Genomic DNA, 17,365 nt, shown 5'->3' on the forward strand with positions numbered 1-17,365 from the left:
ATGTTGGCACACAGAAATTGCTTATAGAGAGCACATTTGGGGTATGTTTGGTATAAAAATAGATAATAAGACGTGTCTCTGTCAAATACTATCCTGTTTGCTGAAAATACCCAAGCAGTGACACAATCCTTTGGTTCTGATTAGGCTGCTATAAATAGAAGCTCCTAATTCATCACCTCTTGTCCATCCGAGGTGTTTTTCCTCTCTGCCTCTTGCCTTCTATTTACAGTAAACTATAAAACGATTCAGAGTAAATCCACTGACATCTCCTCACGCCAGTAAGGCGAACATAGGGCACAACTTAACGTGCTCACTTTTTAATCCCAGTAAGTCCTCATTCTGCTCTTTAAGGGAGCCAGAGGCTTAAAGCTTTTCACTCTATTCTAAGTGGCACTGTGTGTCCATCATTCATCACCATCTTGAGGATAAAAAGGACAAACTAATGTTTAAATATTAGTTAATAACAGTGTTTTCAGGTGAGGACACACTTAGATTTCCTGTCTTGGTTTCAATGAGCTGGACCGGAATCAGAGCCTTAATATATTGGATTAGAGAGTGAAAAAAGGATTTAAATGCAGCTCAGTGTTACACTACAGAGTCTCAGATTAGCATCAGTATCTGCACAGTGGCATTCAGCACAAACAAAAATTCAACATTGATTAATTAAATATAATGTGTTATCATTTACAGATCAGACAAAAAATAATCAGCTCTTTCTTTACAAGGGTCAGAAAGGTACTTTTAACTGTGTTTATTTCCTTTTTACTGATGTATGTTCAGATAGGTTAAAACTACATGATTTAATTCAATCTCATATCAATTTCAATAAAGACATTCATAGTCCTTTGCAGTCATAGTCCAAACTTTGAATCTGTCAGTTTTTTTAAAATGTTTATTTTACGATCAAATACCTTCAAAATAAACTGTCATAGCTTTTGAAGATTATTATTGATTATTAGAAAATCAAGAAGACACAAGAAGACACAATTTAGAAAACAGTAACAATGACAATCTTGCTGTCAAAATATAGAATAATCCAAATTTGGGGAAAAAACTTCACTGAAATGTTATATTTATGATATGAGTTATATATTTGCAAATCTAGAACTTATTAGGAAAAAAGGTGTTTTCTCTTTTTTTTTTAAAAAAAGTCAAAAACTCTCGTTAACATTTTCTAATTCAATTCTTCAAAATGCACATAAAAATATGTTATGCAGATATACGTATAAAGCAACAAGGATTTTATTATATTTTCTCATAATGATCACTATTAATTTACTGTGTTTTCTTCAGCTCACGATGCATGCTTGTGTCACACATTATGAATTTTATATAAAACCTTGTCTAGGAGCATCAGAAATAACTATGATTGTAAATGCACTAATATGTGGCATAACACTGATTATTATGCTGTGAATCTACCATACAAAATGATGAATACATGAAGAAAAAGATAAACAATGCAACTGCAACTTTGTTTTCTTGCCCTTGAAGCCCCTCCACAACTATTTGCTCTGAACTTCTTCTGACACACACGCACGCACGCACGCACGCACGCACGCACGCACGCACACACACACACACACACAGAAATATTGTGCATTCCTGAGGCAGTCGAAGGAGGCTCTGCAGAAAACAACTCATACCAAAACAAACTCACTGTCGTACCATGTCTGCCCTCCCATCTCAGGTAAACCAACACAATGGCAGCTCCAAGTCAGCGAGGTCAGACTTTAACAGACCTCGAGGCAAACACGCACTTCAAACTACATAAAATGCCCCTGCAATTAAACATGCCCCGTGATCTGTGGCAGCATGTTTCCTTTTCGTTTTCAGCTCTGATTCACATCCGCGAACGCATCTGTTATCATCTACTTTCATCAGGTTTGATCTGAAATCTGGTATGAGAAGAATTTGATAAGGGCCCATAAACACATATCTCCTTAACGCTTCCTCAAACATGCTGATTTCCAAAACAGATTACACAGAAATGCTTTGTGAACATCCTCCGGCTTCCCACTGTCAATCTTTACGGAGATTTTAGCGAGATAACAATAATCTGCATGTTTCATCGTCGCACAACAAACTCCCTGGAAGCAAAAACACCCCAATGTCTTGTCCTCCTTATCTCACCAAGGCTTTTTTTGTGAAGAGACAAATAAAAGGCAATGAGAAGTATCACTTGATTTGTTATTCTCCCTTTAAAATGGAAAATCCTGCATGGTAGACCACCTGACCTTTCCTCTGCTGTGAGAAAGACACAACAACAGCAGGACTGTTCCATGTTAGCACCGCTTGATGCAACAAAACAGCCTTTTTTCCTCATGTGCAATATATGAAAACACACATGACTGTGCTCTCTCTCTTACAATAATTTAAAAATGAAACACCAGTAAGTAACAATCTGTGTACGTGCTTGTGCACATGTGCTTGTGTTTGGCTGTAGTAGGGAGAATACAGCCATTCAGGTAAATCATTAGCCTGCTATGAGTCAGTGTTCTTGTTTACTTTTGTGTTTTAGCCCCTGTTGGTGCTGATCCACACACACACATAAACACACACACATGCCTGGTGAGAGAGTCACACACATATACACACAAGGTCAGGGGCTCAGAGGTGAACAGGTGTGCTTCCCCTGCAGGTGCTTCACTTTCTTTCACAGCCAAGCTGACAACAAGCACACGCTGTGTCTTTCCTCTCACATTTAAACTCTCGAGGTTTGGCTTTGCACCAGCACATGTCTGCACTATACATACACTCTTTATCTCCAAACACACTGCAGAGTAAGTCCTGAAACCACAGGCGGCTAAACAAATCCTCAAAATTATGCCGCAAAACATGCAGCTCAAAGTATTCTGTTTTTTTTTTTTGCCTACTCAATTCACTTCAATGTTCCAAATGTGCCACCAAACACTACAAGGCACACAATGCACTGGGGCACGGCTCTACCTTTGACCTCTTGTTCAAACAAAGCGGAAGGTCACTCCTCTTGTCAGTGCTGCAGTCAGTGCCCCGCCTGGAGAACAAACGGGGGTTTGTTCTCCGTCCAGCCCCCTCCCTGCTGTCCTGCACGCCTCCACAGCACCAGGGGGGCCGGAGGAGATGTGTGTGTTGCTGCCTCGTCCAGGGCGATGGTAAAACTTTACACCGCGGCTGCTTCAAGTTTTCCACAGCCCAAAATGAACAAACCCCGGCGCTAACTCTGGAGACAGTTGGGCTCTCATTCTAAACGTGGAGTCATCACAGACTCGTCTGCAAACAGTCTTCGATTCCTGACCTGCAGTTTAAGACATTCTACGACACCCACGCAGGCCTGGAGCTCTTTGTAAAGTGGTTGCCTGCTTCCCTGGTCGGCCCAGGGTTCAGCTAATCCCCCATGCGTGAGCCAAATACCATCTGTGTTTGTTCGGCAACAAAGGGGGCACTTGTTAATGACTTTCCATGTCTTCACTGGAGTACTGCCGAGGGTGGGGGGCAAAGTGGGGAAATAGGCTGTGGAAAAGACGAGTCAGGCAAATTAAGGACCACAAACCAAGATCAATAACCGAACTGAGCTCAGGATGCTCTGGTTTCATCATAGGGGACAAATATCTGAGCTGCTCTCCCATCATTCTATCACTTGGAAGTTTTGTTATGACACAAAGGCCAAACAAGGCTCCATCGTCAGTCCATGACACTAAACTCTCCTCTATTTTTCCATGTTTCATTGCAATCCTAAAATAAATTGTGATTTAAAGCTTGCGTTGCAAACATTTTGAGGTCTGCTCAGCACCACAGGATACTTTGGCTGCCAGTGTCACAAACAAATCAGCCAAACAGCCTTCACTGACCTTCATCATCATCATTTCAAACTACTGAGAGAAACATTCCTCACCATGTAGGAAAACACCATCTAATACTCTGACTGTTTTAATCTAATAAAGCCAAATGACAACACAAAGACCTCCTGAGAGGAATCAGTGCTATGAATAAGTGGATGAATGAAGTTTAGAAATTAAAGCAAGCAGTGTCCTTTTTTGAATGTTGTAACTTGTCTTTAACACTGCATTTTCCAAATATTTTGGAGATCTTTAATTCATTAGTCTCTTTGGCACATTTGACATCAAACTGTCTAAAAGCTCAGAAGTTCTGCCCACATCTTCAGAATAAATCAGAGAAACACTTCAAACACCTTATTAATTAAACAGTTGGGCTTTTGGTGAAATACGCTAATAAGCTTTCTCACTGAGAAATAATTGGTGGTGATATCACCTTCATGTCGGCACCGTGAGGTGTTGCTCATATGACACCCTGGTGTTGTTCATCTCCACAGAGTGTAAGGACTATAAAGAGCAACTGCTGAGCACAACCTGCTGAAGATAACGCTGCTTGTCTTGATTTTTCACAGCGTGCTGCTCATGTTCATGACACCTTTGTGGATCTTTTGAGAGAACATTGCATTTGAAACAAAAGATTGTGATTTGAAACAATGAAGGGCCATGCACTGAGCATGTTTTGCAAGCTTTGGATTGAACTCTGACCCCTAGATAATCCTTTTCACTGCCTTCGCTTTTAAATTAGCCGTGTGACACGCCAGTTCTCTTGGCTCATCTGTTAGCTGTTCACTTATTACTCGTCCACACTGTGAAAACTCCAAACTTAGTTTATACTTCAAATACAAATTCAAATACTGTCAGTTTCTTTGCTTCATGGCCTCTCATGTCGATTATAAAAAGGTCAGGCACAGTAAACTGCAGCTTCACCCTGTATCTTTTACCTGCTGTTATTTTATCTTCATACTGAGTAATGTGCGATTTTTTATGTTTAATTTATAGTTTCTTAACTTATTGTTTCAAATTCAATGTCGAAATTCAGGTTATATTTTTAAAAAACTCTCAAGAAAAGTAAAATGACATCAATGAACAGGTAAGTTTTTACCAGATTTTCCAGGAAAGTGTGTTTTAAGACTAGATCCATGATTAGATGTCACATTTCTGCAGCACACACCATAAAGCCCTCATCTGCCTCCCTTCCCCCTGCCTCTCCCTCTCTGTCCTCTTCCACTCACTCCGGCCCATCTGCACCAGCAACTCGCTTGGCAGAGCAAATTTAGGCATGGAGCAAAAACCAACAATCCTCGCTGGTGCTGGTCCTTTTTTTCTAACTCGCTCAACTGTTAACTGTGTTCTTTGCCCTGCCATGCAAATGCATGTGGATCAAAGCAGGCATGATAGGACGACGCCTATATGGGGCCTCTTTCCAAAACCAACAGCAGCTCCTACAATGCCCAGGGGTTTCCATGGTCTTCCTCCTTTTGTGGGAGTTAAAAAAAAAAAATCATGACCGAGTCATTTTCTGCGACTTTGCCTCCCCTCTCATCTGTCACACTCCTGGAAACATTACTCAATTCAATGACACAGCTGTTTTTGTGAGACTCACTATTTCCATTTTTAATTTCAAAGCGGTAACAGAGTGGAAAGAAGCTGCGACTCGGAGGAATCCGAGTGGAATTTAAATTAGCAGCTTTGAACGATGGCACACAACATTTGCTGCGCTCTTTTTCGGACAGTTGCACAACTTCAGGACGACTTGTTTACATTGAACAAGAGAAATCCTCTGACTTGACGTGACCTAGTCAGGACAGTACAAAGCATGTCTCAACCACAAACCTGAAGGAGGAGGAATGACCTGAATGTACAGGACGGTCTGACAACGTGTGTGTGTGTGTGTGTGTGTGTGTGTGTGTGTGTGTGTGTGTGTGTGTGTGTGTGTGTGTGTGGGCCTTTCCCTCAGGCCCTGGTCTATATGTTGACTGCTGGAATGCTTTTACTACAAACAGCAGACTCACTCACACACACATGCACACACACACATGCACACATGCATGCACGCACGCACGCACACACACACACACACACACACACACACACACACACACACACACACACACACACACACACACACACATGCTGACCTATCTGCAGCGATCACACCAGTTCGGACAAGTTTGCTGGACTGGATCAATACTAACCCCAGACAGAGTAAGACTTGTGTGTTTAGTTATTTCAGTAGATGAGTGAGCTAAAATGTCACAAAACCACCAGTTAATTAATTGACTGAGGCAATTTGGTAAGATAATTAATTTCTTCCCAAAATGACTTATGATCTCATCCCCACACTGTAAAAAAGAAATAAAAAATCCTGTAAAAATAACAAAAATATGTTAAACAGTAGAAAGCTGAACTTTTCAAAAACTGTAAATGTCTAAAATTGCTTTAATTTCTTCCAAAATGACTTGAACAGAAAGACTTTAAATTTGCCAAAATGAGTCAGAAATGGTCCAAATGTCACAAAAATGGCTAAGATGGCTTTTAAAAAATGTCAAAAATGACTTAAAACTTATCTGGAAACACTTACAATTAGCGAACATTCCATTAAAATGTCCATAATTACAACAAAATGACATAAAAAGTATCTAAAATGACACTAAATTTATGACAGCAAAGTGCCCATAATGCCAAAAAAATGGAAAGACTCAAAAAATTAATCCAAATAAAATGTACTAAGCTACTTTAAATTTATCCAAAATTACTTGAATTTTGCAGTGATCATCAGAAATCTATTTTAAAATTTTATTACTCGTTCAACTCTCTGAAGCTCAAGCAGTTTCTGGGCACTTCCTGCCCCTGTCACATTTTTACTCACGTTGGACTCATTTTTCACAGCAATATAAAATCCTGTATCTCTATGGAAACAACACAACCATAGGTGATTCTAAATTGTCCGTGAGTGTGCTTGTTTGTCTCTATGTGTAGCTCTGTGATAGACTGGCGACTTGTCCAGGATGTCCCCTGCCGTCTCTCTAAGTCAGCTGCTATAGACTCACACTGAAGATTAAGCGGCATATAGATATTGGATGGATGGTTGGTGAAAACAGTTTCAATTTTAGCCAATTTCTAAATGAGAAATATAGAATAAAATGACTGATGAAATATTGTGATTTTCAAGTTCAGATCTGGTTAGTTTTTCCAACAGAACTAAGGATTAGTTTAAGGACTAAGAGCTAAAAATTCAGCCATTCTTGTTTCTTTCAGTTCAATAAAAGATAAAGGTTTTCCAATCCGCATGCAAGTTTGGGGTTCAGAAACTCAAGTATTTTTTTTACACAGAATCGTCCAACTGGGTTCCATCTTCTCTAATGTGAGGATTTGTTGTATTTCTTTTTCTCCTAGGTGAAAAAGTGAATATCAAAAAACATTTTTCACCAGCTTCTTAAATTATGGACCAAATGAATCAACAGGATAACTTATGATGGAAAGAAGCTGCGATTAAAGGTCACTGATTTTATCTGGGACAGTCTGTTCAGACTGTGTCACAGGAAACCTGCTCAATGTTTTGTATACTTTGTTGTGTATTATGCAATATACAAGTGAAGTGCAGGTAAGAGGGTATTTTGAAGGCAAACACAGACCAAAAGGACACCAAGGTTCTCCAGAAAAGCCATCTAGTTAACCCTCCTGTTGTCCTCATTTACGGGCACCAAAAACTATTGTTTCCTTGTCTGAAAAAAATCAAAAATTCAGCAAAAAATTACCCAAATTTCAGAAAATTTGCAAAACCTTCAGGAAGAAAATTCCAGTAATTCCTTAAAAGTTTCCCTTAAAGGTTTTATTTTAAACAAATCTCCCAAATTTGACAAGAACAGTCTTGTAAATATTTTCAAAATATGAGTAAAAATCTTCCAAAAAAAATCAGAAAAAAAGTGATCACATATATAGCAGTAAAGAATATTCACAAAAAATCAACCAAAATCCAGCAAAATTCGCTGGATTTTGGTAGATTTTTTTGTGAATGTTCTTAAGAAACATTTTTAACATTTCTTTTTTTCCACCAAAAAATGATTTCCCAAAAAATGTTGAAAATGTGGACAACAGAAGTTTCACTGTGAAAATACATATTTTTCTTACACATTTTCAAACTTTAAAACGGGTCAGTTTTGACCCGCAGGACGACACGAGGGTTAAATAACCTAATTAAACTGAGTGTGTGCTGATCCAGAGCTTTGCTGGTGCCTCAAGTTCTCTGTTACTGGTGATCATTTTACCTGTGATGACGTTGATGTCAGGATACGTGTTTTCACACAGCTCCACGGCGTGGCTGTCCCTCTCAAACGCCTCTCGCAGCTCCTTCTTCACCGCCGCAGAACCACACAGACGGTACAGACCCACCACCTGGAAACACACACAGACACAAGTAGGTCAAATAAACACGCACGGCTTCGGAGTCAACCAGATGACAGCGAGGTAGACATTTTTACAGCCCAATCGATCAAGTTTTACGTCTGCGCTCAAACAATGTGCTGGACGGGAGCCAACAGCACTTCCACAGAAAACTCACGTCTCCAAACACTGGTCTGCTTTATCTCTGCAAAATGACAGCTGACAAAGTTGTATATGTTTCTAATGAGGCCATCGAGACTCATTTTTTGATGGGACACAGAAGGAGAGGAAGGTGCTTGGATTCTCACAAAACAGCACAATCAACGGGGATTGAAAATACTTGGACTCATGTAACAGAAAAAGGGGCATTTGCCAACTTTAGTTGATTTTTTTTTAGCTATAAAATATTACATGGAAATCCAAAGAGCTTTAACAAATACCTGTGAGGAGAGATTCCTTGCCTGTCACTCATCATGAGGATTTACTTTCTCTAATTGAGTTTTTTTTCTTTCTTTTTTTTTTTTTTGGGTGGGAATTTTCCTTAACCAAACTGAGGTTTTAAGAATAGAGGGTGTCATGTGTACCTTGTAAAGCCCTGAGAGAAGCTTGGGCTGAACAAATAAAACTGACTTGACTGACCACCAGCTGCTTCTTCTCAGCTGAGACTGACAGACTGACTGACAAAAGGCTTTAACAATGTTTAAAGTGGAACATATTCTTGCTGAACAGATGCAGCAGCCATTGTGGTCGGTACTTCTAGCTTCAAGTATGTGATAAAATCACCAAAAACATGGTAGGATCGAAGTCACACAGTCTGCAGACTGATTCAGTATCTATCTATGCAATCAAATTAAACTTATTTATCTAGCATGTTTAAAAAAAACTGAGCTGATCAAAGTGCTGTTAATGTTGCAAGGCAGCTGATATTAAAAATGTGCAAAAAAGCACAAAAAAGGGATAAAAACTGAATAAAGCATTTGAAAAACAAAATAGAAATAAAACAGGTCAACAACAGGTAAAAAAAAAAAAAAAAAATATGAAAAACTGAAGTATCTGGACCACTAACAGCAAACAAAAGCCACTGGAAATTATGTACGTCTTGAGGATTTTCTTACAAGTGTCAAAAGAGGTGACATTTTTTCTTTTTAAAGAGGCAAGCTATCTAAAATTTGCTTCAATTATAGACAACTCAAGCTAAAAAGGCTCAATTGACAAAAACCTGAGCAGAGCAAACGTGCATTTTATTGCTTGTGGATTCAACTGTCGCCTTAGGGCTTGTTCTGGGGGTTCAGGCTTATGGGTTCTGTAAAGCATCTTGAGACAATTTGACCTGTAATTAGCGCTATATGAATAAAATTTAACTGAACTGAATTGAACTCATCACAATTAAGCTAGCAGGTTGTTTGTTAAACTTCTTTATGAAATTAATCAAGCAAAGATGTGTTTCATTGCTTCTTAATTTTTCATCTGTACGAACAATATTGCGCTATTTCTAGACTAAAGCAAGATTGTAACATTTGACACTCACAAAATGCAGGTAAATGCTAAAAAAAAGGAGTGTCATTAAGTTTGCACCTGACCTCTCAGTGTCACGGTAAGAGATAAAAGGATGATTTTACTGCCAATAAAGCCAACAAATTATCTGTATGATGAGCACTGTGGAGCCACAATGGCTACCAATGGCAATAAATGTAAATGCTAAACAGTAAAGACAACAGTAAGACTCACAGAAGAGTCACAAAGGCAGCAAACGGACCCAGTAATGTCACAGAGCCTTATCAGGTATAGTGTTTTAGTATTAACTACCATTAAGGACCATAAACCAAGACTGACTGAATATATGATTAAAAGCTATACACTTAAATTAAATGCTGCTGCGAAATAAAAATTCTCCTTTAAAAGTGAACAAAGTGAGATGTTGTCAGAGGTCTGATAAAAGTGTCACATCCCTTTGAGTGAATGGATAAACAGTGAGCTCCTCTGAAGAGCCGGGTGACAGACCGGCGTTAAAAATGAAAGCACTCAGCTATAAAGCATTTATGTTTCTTTACCTAAGCCTCCAGAGTGTGACCTAAAGCAACTCCAGACATTTGATAGTTGAAACTCGGCACCACTGCTCTCCTTGTTATGTTGGGATTAGGCCTGGCTACAGACATACCATAATTTCTCCTACATGTGTCTGTCTGGTATGTAGCATAGCAGACCAACTGGTGTGGTTGCCTCGGTAACGTGTTAAGTCAGTGGGCTGTGAATGGCGGGTCGGGTCCGGTTCCACACACAAACACACACTTGCACACACACTGCCGGCCTTTCCGGGCTCCAGCGTAGGAGCTCCACAATGTCTCCCCGTCCCACCAAGCCAACTATTTGGGAGCGCTCCTCGTCGAGTGGAGCAGCGTTTTCTAAACCTCACACGAGAGGCAGAGAGGAGGACAGATTAGGCAGGGATTTGGCTTTGTGTGCGAGTAAACAGAAGTCACTGGGCACAATGAACAACAAGTCCATTCAGAAAAAAAAAAAAAAAGAGTCTCTCTCTTTGAGAGAGAGCTGAGTGCAGGCGGGGAACAGCTGTTAGCAAAAAGAGGGCCTGCACTTATGCACTGTGGCTGCCGGGCAACACAACAGGCAGCACCGGCCGAGACCTTTATGTGGAATAAAGCAGCACAATAACCTCCAAACACAAAGTGTTCCCGGGTAGAAGAGTGGATGCTCGTTGATGTGATGTTCTTCTTGGTCTAGGATTAGCTCTAAGACCTTATAACAGAAGAATAGTGGAAATAAGGACAAGTGCATTTGACTGCACTAAAGCTCTTGAGTGTTCAACCAAGTAGGGAAATAATTTTATGTTCACCTTCAAAAATGACAGTTATTTTCATTCCCCACAAATGTAGAGCATATTTTTTAGGAGATGATGCACGTAAACTTATGTGCATGACTACACAAATAAAATCAGTTAATCTGCTGATTATTGTGTCGATTGATCCAATGCATTTTTGGTGAATAAAATGTCAGAAAATTAAATGAAATGCCCAATTGAAAAAAAAAATAGGCATCTTCAGGTGACAGAACTAGATAATGTTCTATCTTTTATGGTTGAAAATGAACCACAATAAGACTCTTTCAGTATATAAATGTGGCTGAAAAGTTTTAAATTTGAATGAGAATTTGACTTAATGGTCCCACAAAAGTCACAACAGCAGTCTTACAGTGGCGGACATCCTTAACACCTCCAGTTTCTGTGACTCAAGTCTGAATCGAGCACCATCGCATTAAAAACACAAGAGCACTGACCTAAATTTGTCCCTGCATTTTCATTGGAGAATGTACTTTAATTAATTTATTTCACTGGAAAAAAAAACACATCAGACTGTCAGTCTCACTAAAGTTAAGGACAGTTAAGACAGTGACTACACTGAAACACCAATCTACTGAATACACGATTGAGACGAGTATTGAGACTCCAAGCAACTAGAAAATAGTGCACCTATATGCAAACATACACCAACAAGGAACCATAAATCCACGTTTACGTTCCATCAGTACATTTTTTTTACGAAGCATCGTGGAACATTTACATCATTTATGTCTGTGTGTGAAAGCCCAATGGTCTTTCCTTTAAAAGACAGATGAAGCCAGCAGTGTTACTTATTCAACGTCTCAAAGTCAGTAAACCTGTAGAACTGTTCCCAACATGTCCTAACACCTATGTACCGCTGTTACAGTCATATATGTCATGTATGTAGGTTACTGGGATAGTTCCTTTTAAAAAAAAATGTCCCTTCTAATGGGCCCTGAGTGCTCATCCACCCAACTCCAGTCTCTGACACAGACATCATCCGCTGTCTTTAGAAATACCCGCAATCATCCACGGTCTTAAAAGCTTGGAGAGGCCCCGAGGACACACAATTCCTAGAAAACCCTGAAAAGAGCCTCCATCAAACATCCACACTATCATTTGTAAAGACCCACTGCTGGCCATGCGTGCTTTGGTGACACAACTTGCAAATTCCTCTGGGATCTGGTGTCAACCCCATCCTAACCCCTGTCTGCCTGCAACCTGGAGGAGCCCTTACACTTGATCTCAGACTGATAGCATGTGCAAAGTCTGCTCTGCATCTCTGTAATGAAAAAAAGGCAGCAAAACGGGGGCGGGGGGAGAGATCAGAAGAAAGGCTGTGAAGGACAGAAGACAAACATTGTTACACTGAGTGGAACACAGACAGACGGAGAGACAGAAACAGACAGGAATCACAGCACAGCGAGACAAAGAGCGACATAAAAAGAGGAAAACTGAGCTAACAGATTAAAAACTAGTTGCTACGTGGAGTTACAGCTGCTCAGTGAAGACGCCACAGTGTAGCCAGACAGCTGAGATGAATGGTCCTCTTAAGACAGCAATCTGACATCTTATATTAGTGTATGCATGTATTGCACAAATATAATGTAAAAGAATGATAGACAGACAGACAGATAGATATTATATTATGTCATGTTGTATTATATTATATTATATTATATTATATTATATTATATTATATTATATTATATTATATTATATTATATTATATTATATTATATTATATTATATTGTATTATATTATATTCCTAGTAGGTGAAGCAAATGCAGTCTTGAGCTGCTGGCCTCAGGCAGAGATGAGGAGTGGGCTTGGTAAGGTAATGCAGGAGGTCTTCTAAGATCCCTTCTTTCTAGCTCCACACCAACCAACTTTTGTGCATTACACACAGTTCCCTCTGGAGTCACAAGAAGCTCTATTCAGCTTTTTCCACATATGCATTAGTCCTCAACACTTGTAAACAGACTTTGATGTGCAAGTTTTCCTTCAAGAGAGTAAACCGTGTCTCCCTCAAGACTCCACCACTGATATGTTTTCTTCTTTTGCACTGGAGTTGGTAAAGAATGCAGATGAAACCGAAATAATGCTTGAGGGGAAATTTGAGTAGATCCTAACAATTCAACTGAGAACTCATACCAACTTTCGCAGGACATTTAAAAAAAAAAAAACCCGCTTGCTCGCTGTGAGATTAAATCTGACTATTTAGAATCATGTAGTGAGGGAAAAAAAACGCTCAAAGAGAATTTCAACAACTTTGATCATTCTAAAACAAAATTCCTATATATTTACTTGATCCAGCTTCTCAAATGTGAAAACCTGCTTCATTCCTCCATTTTGTTTTATTGCAAATGTGATACCTTTGACTTTTGTACTCAAAGGTATGATGACAAGCTGCAGCTGTCACATTGAGCTCTGGGATCACAACATGGGCATTTATTTCTTTTATTACTTCTGACACGTTATTGACTGAAAGAATAATAGCAATCAAAATATAATTTACACATTAATAAAAATGGCAAAATATGGACAACATAAATAGCTGCAATGGGCAGAAATGTGAAAATACGTCCTTCTTCCTGTAGTTGTTGTGTGCTAAGCTCTTCAAACCAGAATGAACATGGACAGATGCTTCAAAAATAGTCAAGCCATAAATCAGCATTCTCTTGTAGCTTCCAAATCTCCACTCTCTCCAGTGAAAGTCTGTATTTATCCCATTGTGTGATTACATCCTATCTCCACCAAGGGCTTTGGTGCTCTTCGTACTTAATGTACCAGTGATTGGCTGATGATTTTCTATTACTGGCTAGAATTCCTAAATTCTGAAAATGAAGTCAAGAGAAGGTGCAGAAGTCTTGTGTTGTCTCAGATTACTTGAACTATAATATGCTTAAGAGTTATTTTGAAAATTTTGCCCAGTGACACCAAACAAATACTGCCTTAATGGATGGTAAAAAAAAAAGGCCACTAGTTGGTATTCTTGTCTGAAGCACCACCAACTATGATATTTAACTTTGAATGTAACATCAACAAATAAAATCACTTGCTTCATTTCATATCAAACATTACTTCTACTGTTACTACTTGCACTGCACAGGTGGAAGACGGAAGGCCTCATTTAATGGACGGGTTCTAAGGAGACACCTAATGTTTGCCTGTGGGCCCCGGGTACCCGCTGCCCGTGGCATTTCCCCCTAAAGCGATCAGTCAGTGGTCAGACACTCTTACTGCCGCTCTCTCAGTTCTAATTAGGAGAAGCGCTGCTGCCTCTCTCTGCTCTCTCCGTACGAGGCTGATGTGCTCCAAAGAACACATGAAATGTGTGTGTGACCACATGATCCAGGAGAACGCTCCATTCCCCCGCCATCACCGCCACAGCCGGCCTCTTAACTCGGACTCTTTCTCCTCTCAGAATAAAAGATCCAGTCGCCTCAGGAAGTCAGAAACTCTGTGACATCACGAAGTGTGCTACATCTCTTCTCTCCATTCAGCTCATGCCAGTCAGTCAGCATTATTACAGGCTGCAGGGGAAGCACTCATCTCACCGCATACGGAGCTAAAAGGATGCTGGATTATTTCTTCGGCTATTCTTTCACTCATGCACAAAAACACATTATATAATTGTATCCAGCCAGCCTTCCTTTCAAATGAATCCCTATCTGCTGTCAATTTACAGAACAAGATTAGACTTTCTTTTACTCACGTGTACTTTTATGCAGTGTACTGTACATACCTAAAATTATCAGTAGCTCAACTGATAACTGACAGTGAAGTAGCATATTCTTTACATACATTTTCAAATTTTTTATCTGGTTCTAAATATGCAAATGTGACAATTTGCTTTGCTTCTTTCAAATTTAAAGTCTTTGGATTATGTTGCTTTGAGGTTTGAGCTGTGTACTTCATTTAAAAAAAAGTTAATTAAATGGGAAACTAATCGGTGTGAGGCTTTGCTGCGTTTCCATTTTTCATCATTATAAATTGGATACTTTTAAATTTAAAAAATTGCTATTTCATCATCCGGGGCATTGATAGAAATCGTGAATCCCTCAAGTAATTATCACAAACTACCTGTATATCACACAGACTAAAGGGAAATAAAAGCTACAAGACAGACACATTACACTGCCACAGCCGCCACCTTTGTCAATTAAAGCCAGACTTACTGAATCACATGCACACTCACCTGGCAGCCTCTCTTCTCGATCTCATTGATGCATTTGCTTATAAGCAGCGGCACCATCAGTCCCGTGTTCTCCCTCTCCACCACCCGCCAAGCTTCCACGCCGAACACCTGCGGCTCCCTGTCTCCCTCCGGCCCCCCGTCCAGCGAGTTCTGCCACTGCTCCATCAGGCTCAGCTTGACGTAGATCAGCCCTCGCGGTTCCAGCTTCACCGCCAGCTGGTGGGAACGCGTCACCCTGAAGAGGGCGGGCAGCACCACTGTGCCGTGGCAGCAGACACGGTTGCGTCTCGGCGTGGGCTCCCAGCTGAACACCACCAGCTTCAGGTGCTGGGCGTTCTCCAGCTCGATGTTGAAGGTGTGGTCCATGTCCAGGAAGGTCGTTCGACAGGTGAGCAGAGCCGTTCGCGCTTTGTTAACCGAGTCCACCTGGATGGCACAGTAGACGTCTCGAGAGTCAATGCGTGGAGGTTTAAGGTCCTCAGCACCGTAAAAATGCAGGCTCATCAGTCCGGAGATGTACTGGCTGCACTTGGGCTGCTCTGTGAAGCTGTAATGGCGGAAAGCGTCGATGTCCAGCTCTGTGCCATTGAGTCTGGAGCTTCCACCTCCTCCTTCTGTCTCCTTGCCTTTCCCACCCTTCCCCTCAGCAGAGCCGTGTTTCCCAGATTTGGCCACCAGCTCTGGTGAGTCACCGTCACTGAGGTAGCCACCTTTACTAGCAGACTTGGAGCTGCCATTACTTTTCTTCTTACTGAAGCTGTGCTGTGTGGACACACTGCTGTCCAGGTGGTAGCGTGAGATCACATTCCGACTTGCCTGCCCGCCTCCAGACGCAGCTAATCGAGGAGGTCCTGAAGTCTGGGGGGGAGCTTCGGACCCACTACTGTTGTTTCGAGGGGAATTGGCCCGAGGCTCGAGCTGACTGCCTCCATTGCTGCCGTTACTGCTGCTCTGGGTCCCCTTGACGCTGAGTTTCCGGCTAAGTTCTGGCAGCTTCTTCATCTTCATGGAGATCTTCCTGACTGTACGTGGGGATTTGATCTTATCTGGGAAGGACCAGTTGATGGAGCTGCTCTTCTTGGCCGGGTTTGGGCTGGATGGAGGTGAGAAGCCAACAGCGTTGGGCAGGTCAAGAACATCTGCAGAGAAAATGACAAGGAAAGAAAAAGCCTGATTAAAGGGGAGTCTGACGCATTTTGAATTTTGATTTTCCTGTAGCTGACACTTGGTGGAAATGTTTACACATTTTTTTTGCCAAAATTTTTGGCAGGAAAAATGTTTAGAAAGCATTTTTTGGGAGGAACACATGGGCACCACCAGTCCCAAGTTCTTAAAGTCACTCTAATCATTGGTTTCACTTAACAATCCGCCTTACTCCTGTGATTACAAGTAACTACTCAGATGTCCAGAGAGGACAGACAGGAAAAAGAAGATTAAAACCAAACGCTAAGTGTGCATGAGCCATAATTTACAGTCTTAGTAAAGTGCTACACCTCCATGGCACATCATCAAGTGATTAGGTTTACAAGAAACCCAGTAATCCAGTGACTGAGATACATTCAGCAGGCAACGCTTCATATAAACACTTCAGCACTATATAATACAGTTACAGTCTATATATGTAAACCTAGACCTTTTTTTATGATAATTAACAGTTTAAGAGAAAAAGGTTAAAGAAATGGGTCTGATATGAAAAACTGTACAGTTTTAATAAGACCTCTTTGCTCTTTAAAGTGGAGTTAATTCAATGAAACTCCAAGGAAATTATAGTGGCACCTCATTAGCAGCAGCTCCTGCAAAAACAGTGGTCTATAAGCTGAAAAATGTCTGTCTAGAGACACCAGGTGCCTCAGGGCTGAGCTAAAGTTACTCAGTCATTATTCAAGCTGAGGAATATCCATTTGGAGTGGACCATGTAGGCAGCTCTCTCTAACTAAACGTCTACACGAACATGAAATTTCAGCGTCTATGGTTCAATGCAGGAGTGACAGCCATTGTTTAGTCTACTGAACTGAAACTGTGGCTTTCACTATAAGGGGTTGTATCCATGTCGTTTTCAACAGGTTATCCCAACATAAGAGTAGCTTTTGGCCGCTTTCTGGGAGAAGAGCAACCCAATAAGGACACAT

The 17,365-nt window shown here is 40.6% G+C and overlaps 1 protein-coding gene across 2 annotated transcripts in view; it reads right to left on the minus strand.

Annotated features, from left to right (window-relative positions):
- syde2 (synapse defective 1, Rho GTPase, homolog 2 (C. elegans)) overlaps window positions 1-17,365 on the minus strand; it is a 56,605-nt gene that overhangs the window by 14,897 nt on the left and 24,343 nt on the right. For both annotated transcript variants that reach the window (XM_055016552.1, XM_055016555.1), the window contains exons 4-5: window positions 15,237-16,375; window positions 8,084-8,210 (exon numbers count right to left, since the gene is read on the minus strand). In XM_055016552.1, coding sequence (XP_054872527.1) covers window positions 8,084-8,210; window positions 15,237-16,375 — 1,266 coding nt within the window. The remainder of the gene's footprint in view (window positions 1-8,083; window positions 8,211-15,236; window positions 16,376-17,365) is intronic.

The sequence above is a fragment of the Amphiprion ocellaris genome, chromosome 2 (assembly GCF_022539595.1).
Source record: "Amphiprion ocellaris isolate individual 3 ecotype Okinawa chromosome 2, ASM2253959v1, whole genome shotgun sequence".
NCBI lineage: Eukaryota > Metazoa > Chordata > Actinopteri > Pomacentridae > Amphiprion > Amphiprion ocellaris.